Source organism: Myotis daubentonii, chromosome 15, assembly GCF_963259705.1.
Source record: "Myotis daubentonii chromosome 15, mMyoDau2.1, whole genome shotgun sequence".
Taxonomy (NCBI): Eukaryota; Metazoa; Chordata; class Mammalia; order Chiroptera; family Vespertilionidae; genus Myotis; species Myotis daubentonii.
Window position 1 is genome coordinate 9,777,402 of NC_081854.1, and position 18,331 is coordinate 9,795,732.

General features: G+C 61.3%; 1 protein-coding gene across 1 annotated transcript in view; it reads left to right on the plus strand.

Annotated features, from left to right (window-relative positions):
- The window catches only part of SLC8A2 (solute carrier family 8 member A2), a 33,762-nt gene extending 29,055 nt beyond the window's left edge, over positions 1-4,707 (plus strand). Inside the window, exons 9-10 of the mRNA XM_059666000.1 lie at positions 1,377-1,655; positions 3,203-4,707. Coding sequence (XP_059521983.1) covers positions 1,377-1,655; positions 3,203-3,579 — 656 coding nt within the window. The 3' untranslated portion in view covers positions 3,580-4,707. The remainder of the gene's footprint in view (positions 1-1,376; positions 1,656-3,202) is intronic.
- The last annotated feature ends 13,624 nt before the right edge of the window (positions 4,708-18,331 follow it).

The following is an 18,331-nucleotide window of genomic DNA, read 5'->3' on the forward strand; positions in this document are numbered from 1 at the left end:
AATCCAAGCATGTATTTCCTTAACAAGGCGAGTGACTAAAAGTGGGGAAGGTGTAATTGACCTGAATCCCCGAGCCCGTCCAGCTCTCATGGCTTCCACTGCCCCCGGGCAGCCTCTGCCGCTGACGCTCTGCGGAGCCACTGGGCTGCACCACGGGAAGTGGCTTCATAATTTGGTGGCCGCCTGCCTTTTATCCCCGACTTGTGCTGAGTGACCGGTCAGGGCTCACGGGGTCTCTTAGCAGCAGCCTTCCAGATGTTGGGTTGGCACACTCGTGTGCTCCTTGCTCTTCATTCGTTGCTTTGTGCTTGTCAGTTTAGGGCGAGGCGGACAAATTGTCATCTGTGCCTTCTCATCACACAAGTCACTGCAGGTCAAAAGCGGGTCGGTTTTGGTCGCAATAGCTGACACAGGCGACTCTAAGAATGAGGGCCCCATCAGGAAAACTAGGTATTTCCAGAAACCCTCTGTTTAGGCCTCATTGCCAGATGGGGTCACATGGCCACTGCTGCAAGGGACTCTGGGAAAGCAAGTATTTAGCTTAGGACTACTAGCTGCAAGGAATTTAGGGAAAGTGAATATTTTCACCTGAGGACATGGCCATTGCTAGCCTTAAGGGATTCTGGGAGAGTGACTGTTAGCTGGATACATGGCTCTCTCTACCTGCAAGGAATTTTGGGAAATCAAGCGTGTGGCTACTGTCAGCTGCAATGAGTCGGAGGAACTGAACACTTCTTCCTGCAGAATATGTCTACCTGTGAATGTTTCTACATGCCTGTCAGTAGCTGTAAAGGGATGTGGCCACCCCTAGCAGCAAGGGATCCTGGGAAGCTGGATATTTTCAACTGGGCATATGGCCTCCTGAAACTTAGAGGGATTCTGGGAAAGTAAATATTTTCACCTGGGCCTAACGTTCTCCTAGCTGCAAGGGATCCTGGGAAAGTAAATATTTTCACCTGGGCCTAACGTTCTCCTAGCTGCAAGGGATCCTGGGAAAGTAAATATTTTCACCTGGGCCTAACGTTCTCCTAGCTGCAAGGGATCCTGGGAAAGTAAATATTTTCACCTGGGCCTAACATTCTCCTAGCTGCAAGGGATCCTGGGAAAGTAAATATTTTCACCTGGGCCTAACGTTCTCCTAGCTGCAAGGGATCCTGGGAAAGTAAATATTTTCACCTGGGCCTAACGTTCTCCTAGCTGCAAGGGATCCTGGGAAAGTATTGTTCTTAGCTGCTGACATGGACACACCTAGCTTCAAGGGATCCTGGGAAAGCGATTCGTTTTATGGGACTGGCTGTCCGGAAGTTGAACAGAGTGGGGCTGCAGGCGAGGAAGGAGGCATGGGTGTGTGCCCCAGCTGGGTCGTGTGCCCACAGGGGACGAGGAGGAGGAGGAGGACGGGTCCCGGGAGGAGCGGCTGCCTTCGTGCTTTGACTACGTCATGCACTTCCTGACGGTGTTCTGGAAGGTGCTGTTCGCCTGCGTGCCCCCCACGGAGTACTGCCACGGCTGGGCCTGCTTCGGCGTCTGCATCCTGGTCATCGGCCTGCTCACCGCCCTCATCGGCGACCTTGCCTCCCACTTTGGCTGCACCGTGGGCCTCAAGGACTCCGTCAACGCTGTGGTCTTCGTGGCCCTGGGCACCTCCATCCCCGGTAACCCCCTGGGGACCACTAGCGGGCTGGGGTCTCGGAGAGGCCAGGCAGTGAGGCCTCAGAGAAAGGTCCTGCAGAAATGAGCCGATAGGATCGTCCAGAACGCATGCCGGGGGTCCCAGAGGAGTATCCTGGTGGGTAATAGAAACAGGTGGGGGTCCCAGATTCACTATGAGTGGAGTCCCCAAAGCAACCAGGGGGAGTGCCCCACCGGGTGGAACTCAGGAGGTGGGAAATGCTGGAAGCCTGATGATGGATTCCATAGAAGCAGGATGTTCATTTCCCCTTCTCTCCCCTGCCCCCGCCAAGGAACCAGATAGAACTCTGTTGCTGGGCATGAGAGGAACCAGGCCAGTGAGTTTTGAAGCTTTCGCGAAGATGAGGGAGCGAGTAGAAGCCAGAGGTTGAAGGCGGGGTGCCATACAAATAGGATGGTGGCGTTTCAGAGACCTCGCTTAGACCATTAAAAGGCGGTGGCCACCATCCCGTCCCGTCTTCCCAAATAAACCCGAGCGAGAGTCCCTTCAACACGGGGCGTCAGAGACTCAAGTTCCTGCAGGAGGAGGGAGGCCAGGTGGGTGGGGAGGCCGAAACCTTGGTTTCCACGTCGCTGTGGTCACCAGCCAGGTGGTGGCGCTGCCCTTGGGGAATGTTGGCCTTTCCACGCCTGCCCTCCAGACCAGAGGCCTGAGTTGTTAGCCGGACGTTCAGGAGTGGGTGGGGCCGCAGAGGCCAGGCCCCTGCTTGACAGAAACCGCGTGGGGAGCGGACAGGAAAGGGGGTGCACGGGGTGGAGTCTGGCACTGACCTGACGGGGCCTGGTGGCAATGAGCCGATTGGGCCCGTGGAAAGCAGGCAGCAGGCTCGGTAGGATGCAGAGCGGATCCCACGAAAATCAGGCAGCGAGTCCCTCAAAGCAGGCTGCGTCCCACAGAAAGAGACAACGGGTCACATAGAAAGCAGGCAGAGGCCTGGCCGGCGTGGCTCCGTGGTTGAGCATCAACCATTGAACCAGGAGCTCATGGTTCCATTCCCGGTCAGGGCACATGCCCGGGTTGTGGGCTTGATCCCCAGTGGGGAGCGTGCAGGAGGCAGCCGGTCCATGATTCTCTCATCACGGATGCTTCCATCTCTCTCTCCCTCTCCCTTCCTCTCTGAAATCAATAAAAAAAAAAAATTTTTTTTAAAAGAAAGAAAGCAGGCAGTGGATCCCAGTGAATGTAGGCAAGTCCCCATAGAAAGCAGGAAGCGAGTCCAAGGGAAATCTGGCAGCGAGTTCTACAGAAGCAGGCGGTTGGTCCTGTAGAGCAGGCATAGGGGTGGCGACAGACGTTCCCTCTTGGGTGGGATCAGGGCCTCACGCCCTTGCCTACCACAGGGTGCCCCCAGGGCTGCAGGGGGCAGGGGGGAGGCGGGGCCTGCGCCAGCCGGGCCTGGGTCACGGGGCCACCCAGGAGCACGGGGAGGCTGGGTGTCGGATGGGCAGCAGGCGAGGGGACGGGTCCACGCAAAAACCGGGGGTGACCCGCGCGTGTCTCTGCCCGCAGACACCTTCGCCAGCAAGGTGGCGGCGCTGCAGGACCAATGCGCGGACGCGTCCATCGGCAACGTGACCGGCTCCAACGCGGTGAACGTGTTCCTGGGCCTGGGCGTGGCCTGGTCGGTGGCCGCCGTGTACTGGGCGGTGCAGGGCCGCCCCTTCGAGGTGCGCACGGGCACGCTGGCCTTCTCCGTCACGCTCTTCACCGTCTTCGCCTTCGTGGGCATCGCCGTGCTGCTGTACCGGCGCCGGCCGCACATCGGCGGCGAGCTGGGCGGCCCGCGCGGCCCCAAGATCGCCACCACCGCGCTCTTCCTCGGCCTCTGGTTCCTCTACATCCTCTTCGCCAGCCTCGAGGCTTACTGCCACATTCGGGGCTTCTAGCGCCCCCAGACTCGGCTCCCCCCGAGGCGGCCACACGCGCGCTCCCCGGCCCGGACTCAGCCTCCCTGCCTCCTGGGAATCCGCCTCCCCAGCCCACGGCCCCACCGACAGCCCCTCCCTTCCCCTCGCGAGCCTCCCAGGCCCTCCTCCTATCCGGTACCCCCTCCAGCCCGTCCACACCCCTGGGGGGGGGGGCGCCTCGAGGCCCCGCCCTCAGGGACCCTCCCCAGACACCCAGCCCTGGCTCCTCCCAGGACCCCCCCCAGGGGAAGGGCCTCGGAACTTCGCCCTCCCTGGGGCCCTTGAAGGAGGCGGGTCCACCCCAGGAGATCCAGGATCTCAGCCATTTCCCCCACCTCAGGGAGCGCCATTCAGCCCCAGGGCGGGGGTGGGGGGGTGGGGGGGGCTTGCATAGGGAGCCACACCTCCCTGGCTTCTCCGCTCAGGCCCTTGGGAGCGCGCTCTTTCTCGAGGCTTGGAGAAGGGAGGGGAGCAGTCGGGGTTCAGAGCTGGAGGGGGCGCCTGTGGGACCTGCCGTCTCTCACCTTCCAGCGCCCCGCTCTCGTCCACTACCTCCGAGAGCCCAGCCGCGCCCCGGACGGGGCCTGTGTGTACATAGTGTGTTGGGGAAGGGGTCGCGGGAGGGTGCATGTCTTGGGGAAAGGGGGTGGCCGACTTCCCTTTGGAGAGGGCAGAGACTCCCCCAGCCATGACAACCGACTTTGGGGAGGAGGCCGGGAATCAAAGGGAGTCCAGCCATTCCCCCCGACAATCCAGACGGCTCATCGTGCCCTCAGTGCCAGCCAACCCGGGCAGGACCCTCGAAGAGGAGACTGAGGGTCCCAGAGGACCTACAAGCCAGCACATGCTGCCACATCTCTGCCTGATGGGGACCGAGGGCGGGGGGGGGGGGGAGGGCGGGGCCTGGGCTATGTGGGGGGGGGGGCATTTTTAACTTTGGGGGCCACCCATCTGCTGGTAGGCCACCTGCGTTTTCTTACTGTTGATGTTCCCCCGCGCAAAGGACATACCTGGAGCGTGGGGAGTGCGGCCCGCTTCTTGGGGCCCCGAGGATGACCCCGCAGCCCCCGTCACCCCCCCCCCTTCCCACGGGTTTTTAGCGTCCGGTCGTCCTGTTGTGCACCGGCCCAGCATCCCAGACTGTCACCCACTCCCCTTCTCCTCTCCCAGCTCACCAGCACCAGTCACTGTCTCTTTTCTCTGTGATTTCTGTAAAAGTTGCCATAAAACTTGGAAATTCTGCCTGGGAAACGGCCTTCCGGTGAGAAGTTGGGAGGCAGGAGGAGGGAGCGAATGAGGACTTTGGGATTTCCGCAGCTGTGAAGTAGACCAGGAAATCTGGGTTTTTTTCCAGCCATCGCCCCTCCTCTGCAGGACACACCCACATGCAACCAGCCACCCAGAAAGTCCACACAGCTCCCCTCCCACCCCCCAGCCAGCCCTCCCTCCTGGCCCGGAGCTTCCCTAATCCATCAGCTACAAAGTATTCCTCTACAGGGGCGTCCTGGGAACTCAGATTTGCCTGAGCAGGAGCTGGGTTCAATGGGGGTTCCCCCCCCCCCCAATAAAGCAAGTCACTTTCTCAGAATGCTGGGGTAGGGGGGAGGACTTGTGAATCCCCAGCCTTTTCGAGCCAGTGGTTAGCATGAACGGAGTACGCGGGCGTGGGGAGTGCAGAGAGCGCGAAAGGACCAATGATCAGCGATCCTCTCGGCCACGCTGAGGAGCCTGGAGTTTATCCTCAGAGCGAAGGGGAGCTTTGGAAGGGACTGCATGGGGGTGGAGTGGGGCAGGCCATGGATATCCGATTTTCAAACGTTCCTTCTGGCTGCCTGTGAGAACGGAGGCTGGGGGGCCCGGGAGGGGCCTGGGGCAGCAGAGGAGGGGGTCCCGGAGTCGGGTGGTGGGAGGAAGGTGGGGAGAAGGGGTGGTTGAGAGGGAGAATGCATCCGGGCCCTGGCGGGAAAGAGACGGTGCCAGGGAGAGTTTATGGAAGGGATGGTACGTGGACGAAAGAGGGACGGCGCAGTACCCGGGGCGGCCAGTAGAGGGAGCAGTGGCCACCCTGAGCTCGAGGGTGTGAGCTGAGTGCCCTGAACCGCCACAGACCCCGCCGAACCCCTCCCAGGAGAGAAGGGGGACAGAGTGAGCACCCCAACTTACTCCTCCCACCCACCAGTCTCCTGCTGGAGCCTCCCCCGCCCCGCCCCGGCCCCATTGGCTCAATCCAGCAGAAGCCGGAGGTCAGAGAGGGAATGGCCTCAGCTTCTGGGCGCAGAGAGGAGGGGCGATGGGAGTTTTCAGAGTGAGGTCTTTTCTGGGCCCAGAGCAACGAGGAAAGGCTGAGGTCAGGGGACAGGACACGCTTTGGAGGGAAGGGGGGGCGGTGAGTACGGGCTCAGGGGGCGCGGTAGGAAGAACAGGCGTGGAGAAGGCGCTGGGTTGAGGGGGGTGCGTGCTGAGGGCGAGGTGCCTGTGGGGCGTCCAGAGACGCCAGGGAGGGGACGCCTGGAGCTCAGGAGGCGGCTGCCTGGAGGGAGATCTGCCATTTGTTGACCATGAGGTGTCACCAGGCCTCGGGAGGGGGAGGGCTGCCCAGGGAGAGGGTGCAGAGTGAGAAGGGGCGCGGGCAGTGCCTTGAGGGGCTCCGACCTCTAAGGGGCACATGGAAGACGGGAGAGCTGCCCACGGAGAGGGACCCGCCAGAGAGGTAGGTGGTGACCTGGGTGCATGAAACCCGGAGAAGGGTTTCCAGAGTGAGGGCGTGGTCCGCAGGGTCCAAGGCTGTGGCAGGTGGAGGAGGAGGAGGAGGAGGGTGAAGGGACCCCCGGGATTTAGGATTTGAGGAGAGCGGTTGGGTAGAGGGTGTGGGGGCAGAAGTCAGGCTGGTCCAGAGTGAGGAGGGAGTGGCAGCTGGGGAAACTGAGTCAGGGCATGGAGGCCACACGTTGGACAACCTGGAAGGAGAGGGGGAGCTGCTGGAGGGTGATGGGGTCCCAGAGGGCTGTCGCGGGAGGGTGGGGGCAGGTGTGACGCAGCGGGGTGCTGGGGATGAGGGCGGCAGAGAGCATTGGGGAGACGAGTTTGTGCGAACAGTGCCCTCAGCAGCTGGCAGTTATGGAGCCCACGATGCCAGGCTGGGCTCACCCAGTCACAGCCTCATTCAAACCGCCATTGTCCCAGCGTCACTCCCATTGCCCAGGGCAGGAAGCTGAGGCTCAGGGGGTGGAGCAGCGAGGAAGGGCTGAGGTCAGGGGACAGGGACAGGATTTGGAGGGTAGGGGGTGGGGTGAGTAAGGGCTCAGCTCAGTGCTGGGTGTCCCCAGAGCTCGGGACGTGGACGAGATGTTGCAAAACCTTACAGATGTCCCTTCACCCCCAAACCTCAGGATCCCCACCTGGATGAAGGCATCCAAGGGAGTCAGCGTGGGAGTGACTTAAATGACTTGCCCCCAGGGGGCGGCCTCGCAGGGAGATTTCTTTTCTTTGTGCCTCAGTGTCCTCGCCTGGAAAATGGGGACAATAACAGTAATGGGACCTATTTCACAGGACCGTTGTATTCTATTATAATTTAACATATAATTTATTAGAATTATATATACTATATTATATTAACTTCTGTGCATTTTTATCATAATTATATTAAACTAGAGGCCCAGTGCACAACATCTATGCACTGGGGTTGGGGGTGGTGTCCCTCAGCCCGGCCTGCGCCCTCTCGCAGTCTGAGACCCCTCGGGGAATGTCTGCCTGCCGGCTTAGGCCCGATTCCCCCGGGAGTGACAGCCACAGGGCAGGAATGCAGGGTCCTGGGAACCTGCTGTACCCCCTGAGTCCCAGCTGCTAGGCCACCAAACCCTGGGGGAGCTGGGCGGCAGGGACCCGCTTTTCTCTCCCTCCAGCCCCTGGATTCTTCTATTTTTCTTACAGATTTTTAAAAATTTTTTAAAGTTTTTTTTTTATATTGGTTTGACTCAGAATTCAAACATATTAAGTTGTCATGTCTTTTATTTTATTTATTTTTTTGCTTGTCTTTTAAATATATTTTTATTGATTTCAGAGAGGAAGGAAGAGGGAGAGAGATAGAAACATCAATGATGAGAATCATTTGATTGGCTTTCTTAAAGATTTTTTTAAAATTTGATTTTTAAAGAGAGAAATGCCCTAGCCAGTTTGGCTCAGTGGATAGAGCGTCGGCCTGCGGACTGAAGGGTCCCAGGTTTGATTCCGGCCAAGGGCACATGCCTGGGCTGTAGGCTCGATCCCCAGTAGGGGGCGTGCAGGAGGCAACCAATCAATGATTCTCTCTAATCTTTGATGTTTCTATCTCTCTCCCTCTCCCTTCCTCTCTGAAATCAATAAAAATATAAAGAGAGAGAGAGAGAGAGAGAGAGAGAGAGAGAGAGAGAGAGAGAAAAGCTCAGCTGTCTCCTGCACGCCCCCTACTGGGGATGGAGCCTGCAACGCAACGGGGCGGGGGGGGGGGGGTGGGGGTGCCCTGACCGGGAATCCAACTGGCAACCTTTTGGTTGAATGATGCCCAACCCACTGAGCCACACCGGCAGGGCCCCTGGGATTCTTTAATTCACTTTATTCATTGGGGGCCTGCTCTGTGCCTGGCGCTCTGCTGGGGACACCGCAGGGGCCCCCATGTCCCTGCACTCACCTGGATCACAGCACAGTGGGGGGCACACGCTGAACAGGGGGCCAGAGATGGCGGCCAGGTTGGGACTTTCGAGGGCAAGGACTCTGTAGCAAGACCCCAGGAGGAGGCCGACGGCACGGAACTGGGTGGGGGAGGCGAGTGTAAGAAGGGAATGGGAGCCGAGGGGTGCAGGGCGTGGGCAAATGGACAAGGGATGGTGCAGCACCGGGGGCGGGGGGGGTGGCAGGGGGAGCATAACACCCCCAGACTGAAGGACAAGCCGAGGGAGTGACTTCCAGAACCTGGAGAGGGGTCTGTCTGTAAGCCCTGGGAAGGGCTTCCTGTTAATATTTTAAAAAAATATTTCTACCGATTTCAGAGAGGAAGGAAGAGGGAGAGAGAGATAGAAACATCAATGATGAGAGAGAATCATTGATTGGCAGCCTCCTGCACTCCCCTCACTGGGGATCGAGCCCACAACCCAACCCAGGCATGTGCCCTTGACCGGAATCGAACCTGGGACCCTTCAGTCCCCAGGCCGACGCTCTATCCACTGAGCAAAACCAGCCAGGGCGTTAATATTTTGATTAAGAGTCGTGAATAACAGGGATCTGAAATAATTGTGGTTTAAATAAGACGACTCTCTTTCTCGCTGTGTAACAGTCTGCAACTCTCTTTCATGAGGGCAATAAAAAACCCGGTTTCTCCGTCCTGTGGCTCTGACCGCCGGCCTGGCCCTGGTCTGTGTGGTCCCAGACGGCTCACCTCCAGGCATCGTTCCAGCCAGAGGATGGAGAGGGCCCGGACCCACCGTCCTCTGTGAGTTTATACCCAGGAGTTCCCTGATCACGTCCTCCTGCATCCCAGTTACCGGACCTGCCTGGCTGCCAGAGGAGCTGGGGGAAGTTGTATTCTAAGTCATCGGCTAAAGCTCATGGAGGATTTGAAAGGGAACGGGGAAGATTGGGTTTTGGAGGACAGTGAACAGCCGCCTGCGGAAGGTTTGAAGGAACACAGAGGCGATGCTCAGACACCACACTCACCAATCAGATTAGAGGTACCAGCCGAATGCACCTCGGAAATTCAGGCCAAGGAGCCCCAGGGCCTTTGCATCACCAGCTCCTACATGAAGGGCCCCAGCTGGAGCCAGTCCTGATCCTCTGACCTTCCCCAGACTCTGAAACCCAGATTTCCTCGGCCTCCTCTTTGTTCCCCAAGTCCTTGTCCTGTTTCCTCCAAATAACTGGCAGCCTGAGACACCCCGCCCCCCGCTTACCCCCAGCTTCCTACCTCTCACCCACCTTTCCAGACCCTCCAAGCTTCCTGTTTTGGCATCTGTTTCTACGGAACAAAAAATCACCCTAAAACTCAGTGGCTTAAAATGACAAGTTGTTCTTCTCTCTCACTGGGGACCCAGGGACTGCAGTCACATGTGCCGGCTAAGTTATCTGGGGTCTGAGCTGCCCCTCACCAGGCTGCGCCGGGGCAGGCTGTCAGCTGAAAGCTGCGGCCGCGGACAGGAGCCGTGTCTTCCTTTGCATTTCGTCTGCACAGTGACTCTCCCTCTGTCCCTGTGTCCTAGGCCGGGTAATACCCCCCCACCCACCCCCACCCCCCCACCCCCCCCACCCCCCCACCCACCCCCACCCCCCCACCCTTGCACAAACACAGCACACCGCTCACCCGGCCGCCTGTGAGGGACGCTGAGTCTGGAGCTCTCTTGTTTGTTTCTCTCCTTCCTTGCCATGTCTCACTGCTCACAGTGTTTTAGGTTTGGAAGGTATATTAATGAGGGTTCTCCAGAGAAACAGAACCAATAGGATGTGTATTAGATAGATAGATAGATGATAGATAGATAGATAGATAGATAGATAGATAGATAGATAGATAGATAGATGATAGATAGATGATAGGGACTTATTCTTTTTTTTTTTTAAAGGTTGAATGATGATTTTTATTTTTTTAATATATTTTATTGATTTTTTTTACAGAGAGGAAGGGAAAGGGATAGAGAGAAACATCGATGAGAGAGAAACACCGATCAGCTGCCTCCTGCACACCCCTACTGGGGATGTGCCCACAACCAAGGTACATGCCCCTGACCGGAATCGAACCTGCGACCCTTGAGTCTGCAGGCTGATGCTCTATCCACTGAGCCAAACCGGTTAGGGCGTGACTTATTCTTTTAAACTGGTTCATGCAATTGTGGGGCTGGGGCTGGGGCTGGGGCTGGGGCTGGCAAGTCCAAATGCTGCAGGCGGGCCAGCAGGCTGACACTGACGCTGCAGCTCAAGTCCAAGGTCAGCCCAGAAGCAGAATTCTCCCTCAGGAGCCCCCAGTCTTTTCTCTCCAGACCTTCACCTGGTTGGGTGAGGCCCACCCGCGTCCTGGGGCCATCTGCCCACCCATTGGAATGCCCGTCTCCTCTGATCGCAGCAACACCTGAACGCAGGTTTGGGGAACATGGGGTACCAATCGCCCTCACAGGGGATCTTGTCTCCCCTTGTGCCGCTCTCTGCCCACCCGCCACACCCCTGCCCGGCCACTGTGTTGGGTTGGGCTCCACAGAAGCCAGCCTGAGGCCAGGATGGGGGGCTAGAGGTTTGTTTGGGAGGTGACTCCCCGAGACACTGGAGGGGAGGCGGGAGGATGAGCAGGTCACCCCTTGCGGGCAGAACCCGCTTCGGGTGCCCAGCCTGAGGGTGCGGAATTGGGGTGTTCAGCCACTAGCCCCTGGAGGCTGATGGGGAGTCTGCTTCCAGGGGTTGACTCCCAGCACCCCACCCCCCTCAGCTAGAGAGCACACTGGGGGGGAGGAGAGGAGGGGGGAGAGTGGGCAGGGGGGTGCAGGTGCCTGTGTGGGTGCAGCTGTTGTGTAGGGGTCTGAATGGGGCGTCCACAGCCCACAGGCCTCACTGCCTCTGTCCCAATGGGGAAAGTGCATGGGCACCATGGGCAGGCACGATGCCAGGTCTCCCCTCTCCTGGCCACATGCCCGCCCCCTCACCCCCCACCCCCCAGCACACAGCTTCTGGTCCCTCAGGGAACAGGCAGGGCGGGCTCCTGGCACCTCCCCCGCAGCCTGCCAGCCCCTGAGGATTGGGTCAGACTCTGGGCAGGACTTCCATGCCCGCGGGCTGTGGGAAAGAAGAGGTGGGCTCAGTGCCGGGGGTCTGCTCGCTTTCTTCTCCCCCCCCCCACCCCCCTGCCCTCTCCGTGCAATTTTCTTCCCGGAGGTGGAGGGAAGGAACAGCACGGAAGATGGATTGAAAGGGGGCAGCTGGGGTCAGGGGAGGAGGGCCCGCAGGGCGGGAGGGGAAGAGGAGCAGGGGGGAGGGGGGAGGGGCCACAGGAGAAAACACAGCTGTGGAGACAGAAGTAGAAGAGAGAGGCTTGGACATGGAAGGGGAGGAAGGAGAGAGCGGGATCGGGGCAGGGAAGGCGCGGAGGTTTAAAGAAATCCTCCAGCGACACCAGCGCCCACAGCCCCAGAGCAGCGGCCTGGAGACGGGCAGAGAAAACCCGAGATTCAAAGGGACCTGAGCAGGGTGAGGCGGGAGGGCCGGGGAGAGACACACAGACAGGGCCCAGGGCTGGGGCCAGAGAGGGAGAGACAGAGGTCCCCAGAGACAGAGAGAGAGAGAGTGAAGAGGAGAGACAGCAATGGAGAAGCGGACAGAGAGACACAGACAGAAAAGGGTGGAAGGAGAGACACAGGAAGCAGACAGATGGACAGACACACATAAGAGACAGTGAGAGAGAGAGGAAGTGGGGGAGAGAGGAGGAGGAGCAGTGGAGAGGCACAGGGGCACAGAGGAAGGATGGGAGGCAGGAAGGGAGGGTGGGGGTGGGATGGGCCCTTGCCCCTCCCCCGCCGGGCCAGGCGGTCCTCCCCGTGGCCTCTGCCCGGCCGTGGCTAATGGTATGATTGCTTGGCCGGGCGGCAGGCAGCGGGTGACAAATGAGCCGCCCGGAGTCGCGGGGCTCAGGTGATGGATGGCCCCGAGGCGGGCGGAGGGGCGGGCGGGGTGGGGGGACCAAGATAAACATTTCCTTCTCCTGGAGCCGCGCCAGGCCGGGGGAGGGACTGGGGATGGGGCGATGCATTTATGAAAGGTCTGGCCGCGGGTGGGGGAGTGAGGGACAGAGACAGGAAGGCTGAAACCCAGGGAGGCGGAGGGGGGGACACCAAGGCCCCCAGATGCAGAGGGAGGAGGGGAGGGAGAGAGAGCGAGAGCGAGAGTGAGACACAGAGATGGGGACAGAGAGAAGGAGACACGGAGGTGGAAAGGTGCAGGGAGAGAGGAGACAGAAATGGAGCAGACAGACACCCAAGACAGCACAGAGCCCCGGAAGGCCCTGGGCGGGGGCGAAGGGGGGGGGGATGCAGGTCCTGGGAGAGCCCTAAGTGAGGGAGGAGGGAGAAGGGAGGGAGACACGAACACGGAGCGGATGAGAAAGAGGGGAAACTGAGGCAAGAGTTGGCGGCACCAAGAGAGAAGACGGGAGGGGGCCAGAGCAGCTCCTCGCTCACCCCCTCGGCTCCTGTAGCCTCTGACAGCAGACCTTGGGGGGGGGGGGGTCTCGGGATCTCTGGGGGTCCCTGAGGCCACTAGGGATGGGGGACTGGGGTCAGCAAGAGGGCCCTCCCCAGGCCACTGAGAGATCCACAGCCATGCTGGGCGGCACCTGTGTTGGGGAGACCTGGAGGCCCCCCAGCTGTATTCATGGAGGTCTCAATAGGGTGGGACGGGGCCTTCCTCTCTATAAAGTGGGGGGGGGGGACTGGAGGTGAGACGGCCCCCAGGCCGGTGCTGATCTGGGAGCCCCTGAAGGCACACAGCCCCCCGCCCCCCTCCAGATGCAGCCACACGGGCCAGCAAGCACCGCCCAGGCCTGGGCCCCATCGGCTCCCTCCCCGGACGGGAGGGTCTGAGGACCATTTAAGGGACAGCTCAGCAGAGGGGCCTGAGGCCAGAGAGATGGGACCGTGAGTGACCACACAGACGGGGAGCGGGTGACAGCCACCCCTCCCGCCTCCCCGGCCCTGGCTTCTCCCAGACACTCCCATTTCTCCCCTAACAACGCCTCCTCCTCTCTTTAATTAAAAAGATTTATGCCCAGGAGTCCCAGCTCCACCCCCCCCCTCCGTGTTGTGGGGGCTGAGGGTCCTTCTGTGCGCAGAGCTGTGGCAGAAACCACCCTTTCCTCCCAGTGACACCCCCACATGGGCCCCCCTGGGCCCCACCAGGTAAGGCCGTCGCCTCGGCCTCTGTCCCTCACCCCTCTCTGGGGCTGTCACTCGGGCCACACTTCTTCTTTTCAGAACCAACTTGGGCAAGGGGACCTCAGTGCACCCCCCAGGACACAAGGTGAGGCAGGGTCGGGGGAGCAGGCCCCTGGCTTCCCCATCCCGAACCTCAGCTGGGGGCCGTGGAGGGGACACACAGAAGAGCTTTGCATCTTTAATTAAAACGTGATTTAAATTAATTTTCTGCTCCAAAACCCCTATCAGGGGGGCGGGGTGTGCGTGGCAGTGATTAAAGCACCCCTTTCCCTCCGCTTTCCTTAAAGGGCCAGAGTCACCTGTGGGACAGTCGCATACAAGAGCTTCTGGGAAGCGCCAGCCCCCCAGCCCCAGTCCTGGTTCCCTCTAGTTTAGCTGGTTCCCCATCATTCCCCTCAACCCAGGCTCACCCCGCAGATGGGAGACTCAGGGAGGGAAGACCCGTCCGACCTCGCCCCCAACCCCCCCAGGCGCCCTGTCCTGCTGGGCAGTGCTTCTGTCCTCACCCCATCCCGCGGCCTCACCCCTGCCCGGGCGGCCTGGGCGGGTTTAATTTCCAGGAGAGGAGAGGTGACCGGGAAGCAGGTGCTGCTGAGGCAGAGCTGTTTATGAGGCTGTAAACGTTTCCTTAGAGGCCAGCAGGGCTGCGCACTGCTCCTGGCTCAGCCTCCCCCTCTTTCTTGGCCCTGTCCCCCCCCCCCCGCCGCCCCGTCTCTGGGCCCCTGTCCCCCCCTCTCTCTGGGCCCCTGTCCCCCTCTCTCTATGGGCCTCTGTCTCCCCCCTCTCTGGGCCCCTGTCCCCCTCTCTCTCTGAGCCTCTGTCCCCCTCTCTCTGGGCCCCTGTCCCCCTCTCTCTCTGGGCCTCTGTCCCCCTCTCTCTCTGGGCCTCTGTCCCCCTCTCTCTATGGGCCTCTGTCTCCCTCTCTCTGGGCCCCTGTCCCCCTTTCTCTCTATGGGCCTCTGTCCCCCTCTCTCTGGGCCCCTGTCCCCCTCTCTCTCTATGGGCCTCTGTCCCCCTCTCTCTCTGGGCGTCTGTCTCCCTCTCTCTGGGCCCCTGTCCCCCTCTCTCTCTATGGGCCTCTGTCCCCCTCTCTCTCTGGGCGTCTGTCCCCCTCTCTCTGGGCCCCTGTCCCCCTCTCTCTCTATGGGCCTCTGTCCCCCTCTCTCTGGGCCCCTGTCCCCCTCTCACTATGGGCCTCTGTCTCCCTCTCTCTGGGCCCCTGTCTCCCTCTCTCTGGGCCCCTGTCCCCCTCTCTCTGGGCCCCTGTCTCCCTCTCTCTGGGCCCCTGTCCCCCTCTCTCTCTGGGCCTCTGTCCCCCTCTCTCTCTGGGCGTCTGTCCCCCTCTCTCTGGGCCCCTGTCTCCCTCTCTCTGGGCCCCTGTCCCCCTCTCTCTGGGCCCCTGTCCCCCTCTCTCTATGGGCCTCTGTCCCCCTCTCTCTGGGCCCCTGTCCCCCTCTCTCTGGGCCCCTGTCCCCCTCTCTCTATGGGCCTCTGTCTCCCTCTCTCTGGGCCCCTGTCTCCCTCTCTCTGGGCCCCTGTCCCCCACTCTCTGGGCCCCTGTCTCCCTCTCTCTGGGCCCCTGTCCCCCTCTCTCTCTGGGCCCCTGTCTCCCTCTCTCTGGGCCCCTGTCCCCCTCTCTCTCTGGGCCTCTGTCCCCCTCTCTCTGGGCCCCTGTCCCCCTCTCTCTATGGGCCTCTGTCCCCCTCTCTCTGGGCCCCTGTCCCCCTCTCTCTGGGCCCCTGTCCCCCTCTCTCTATGGGCCTCTGTCTCCCTCTCTCTGGGCCCCTGTCTCCCTCTCTCTGGGCCCCTGTCCCCCACTCTCTGGGCCCCTGTCTCCCTCTCTCTGGGCCCCTGTCCCCCTCTCTCTCTGGGCCTCTGTCCCCCTCTCTCTGGGCCCCTGTCCCCCTCTCTCTCTGGGCCTCTGTCCCCCTCTCTCTGGGCCCCTGTCCCCCTCTCTCTGGGCCCCTGTCCCCCTCTCTCTGGGCCCCTGTCCCCCTCTCTCTCTGGGCGTCTGTCTCCCTCTCTCTGGGCCCCTGTCCCCCTCTCTCTCTCTATGGGCCTCTGTCCCCCTCTCTCTGGGCCCCTGTCCCCCTCTCTCTGGGCCCCTGTCCCCCTCTCACTATGGGCCTCTGTCTCCCTCTCTCTGGGCCCCTGTCTCCCTCTCTCTGGGCCCCTGTCCCCCTCTCTCTGGGCCCCTGTCTCCCTCTCTCTGGGCCCCTGTCCCCCTCTCTCTCTGGGCCTCTGTCCCCCTCTCTCTGGGCCCCTGTCCCCCTCTCTCTATGGGCCTCTGTCCCCCTCTCTCTCTCTGGGCGTCTGTCCCCCTCTCTCTGGGACCCTGTCTCCCTCTCTCTGGGCCCCTGTCCCCCTCTCTCTGGGCCCCTGTCCCCCTCTCTCTGGGCCCCTGTCTCCCTCTCTCTGGGCCCCTGTCCCCCTCTCTCTCTGGGCCTCTGTCCCCCTCTCTCTGGGCCCCTGTCCCCCTCTCTCTCTGGGCCTCTGTCCCCCTCTCTCTGGGCCCCTGTCCCCCTCTCTCTGGGCCCCTGTCTCCCTCTCTCTGGGCCCCTGTCCCCCTCTCTCTCTGGGCCCCTGTCCCCCTCTCTCTGGGCCCCTGTCCCCCTCTCTCTGGGCCCGTGTCTCCCTCTCTCTGGGCCCCTGTCTCCCTCTCTCTCTGGGCCTCTGTCCCCCTCTCTCTGGGCCCCTGTCCCCCTCTCTCTCTATGGGCCTCTGTCCCCCTCTCTCTGGGCCCCTGTCCCCCTCTCTCTGGGCCCCTGTCCCCCTCTCTCTATGGGCCTCTGTCTCCCTCTCTCTGGGCCCCTGTCCCCCTCTCTCTATGGGCCTCTGTCTCCCTCTCTCTGGGCCCCTGTCTCCCTCTCTCTGGGCCCCTGTCTCCCTCTCTCTGGGCCCCTGTCCCCCTCTCTCTCTGGGCCTCTGTCCCCCTCTCTCTGGGCCTCTGTCCCCCTCTCTCTGGGCCCCTGTCCCCCTCTCTCTATGGGCCTCTGTCTCCCTCTCTCTGGGCCCCTGTCTCCCTCTCTCTGGGCCCCTGTCCCCCTCTCTCTCTGGGCCTCTGTCCCCCTCTCTCTGGGCCCCTGTCTCCCTCTCTCTGGGCCCCTGTCCCCCTCTCTCTCTGGGCCTCTGTCCCCCTCTCTCTGGGCCTCTGTCCCCCTCTCTCTGGGCCCCTGTCCCCCTCTCTCTATGGGCCTCTGTCTCCCTCTCTCTGGGCCCCTGTCTCCCTCTCTCTGGGCCCCTGTCCCCCTCTCTCTCTGGGCCTCTGTCCCCCTCTCTCTGGGCCCCTGTCCCCCTCTCTCTCTATGGGCCTCTGTCCCCCTCTCTCTGGGCCCCTGTCCCCCTCTCTCTGGGCCCCTGTCTCCCTCTCTCTGGGCCCCTGTCCCCCTCTCTCTCTGGGCCTCTGTCCCCCTCTCTCTGGGCCCCTGTCCCCCTCTCTCTCTATGGGCCTCTGTCTCCCCCCTCTCTGGGCCCCTGTCCCCCCCTCTCTGGGTCTCTGTTCCCTTCCCCCCAAGCCCACCGTCTCACTGCTCTTTGGCACTGTCCCTAGACTCGCAGGGGTGGGCAAACTTTTTGACTCGAGGGCCACAATGGGTTCTTAAACTGGACCGGAGGGCCGGAACAAAAGCATGGATGGAGTGTTTGTGTGAACTAATATAAATTCAAAGTAAACATCATTACATAAAAGGGTACGGTCTTTTTCTTTTTAGTTTTATTCATTTCAAACAGTTTGCCCATGGCTGCTCTAGAGTCTGGAGTGATGGTTTGTTACGTTGGGGGGCGGGGGTGGGGGCGGTCAAGTTTCCCTTCGTGAAAATCTGATGAACACTATGGGCCATCTTCCTGGGGGGGGGGGCACATAAGCACCAAGCCCACAGGTGGCCTGCTGCACACCCCCCCCGCCCCCCCCCCCCCGATCCAAGGGCACCTGAGGATAAAGCCACTTAACGTGGAATGAATCCCAGTCTCTCTTCTCCTCCTCGCCCTCCCCCGCCTTCCATGGCCGCCTAGAACGCACAAGCACATCCCTGCCCCAGGGCCTTTGCACCTGCTCTCCCCCTGCCTGGAATGATCTGCATGGCTCCTTCGCCCTCTTCAGGGCTCTCCTCTGATGCCACCCCCTCTGACCTCCCTGCCCAGCTCACATACCATCCCCCCCTCCTCACTCGGCGTTTCCTGAGGGCACTTGTCACCGGGCACTAGTTCACAGGCACACATTTATGTGCGTGACTGCCTCTCTCCCCACCCCACCCCCAGTAGAACATGAGGGAACCACGAGGTCGGGAAGTTGGTCTTTTCCCTGCGAATTCCCCAGAGCACCCCGCACACCGCAGGTGCGCACTGAGAGTTTGTTGCCTCATCCAAACACCAGTTTCAGTGGCTGCCCGGGTCCCAGCCTCCGCCCCCCGCGGGGAACCAGGTCAAAGCGGGGACCTTCTCTCCAGCATCCCCGCAGCCAGTCCCACCACGCGCCCTGGATCCTGGAGATTCCCGACCTCCCCGGCAGCTGCGGAGGCTTCAGGCTGAGGACCTGCTAACAGGTGGGAGTCAGAGCTGGCGGAGGGGCGGGGGGGGGGGGGGGGGACACGCCTCCAGGCGCACGCGCACAGCCGCACACCTGTGCTAACACTCCGCCGTCCAAGACCCAGTCATTGTGTGCACAACCTCGGGCACCGCCCCCCCCTCCCCATCCAGCACTCACCCCTATTCAGACAGAAATACCGCCTGCGGTCACTCCTGCACGCCCCCCCCCCCCCCAGGCCTGGGTCAGACAGCCAGGTGCGCGGACACAGCTGGGG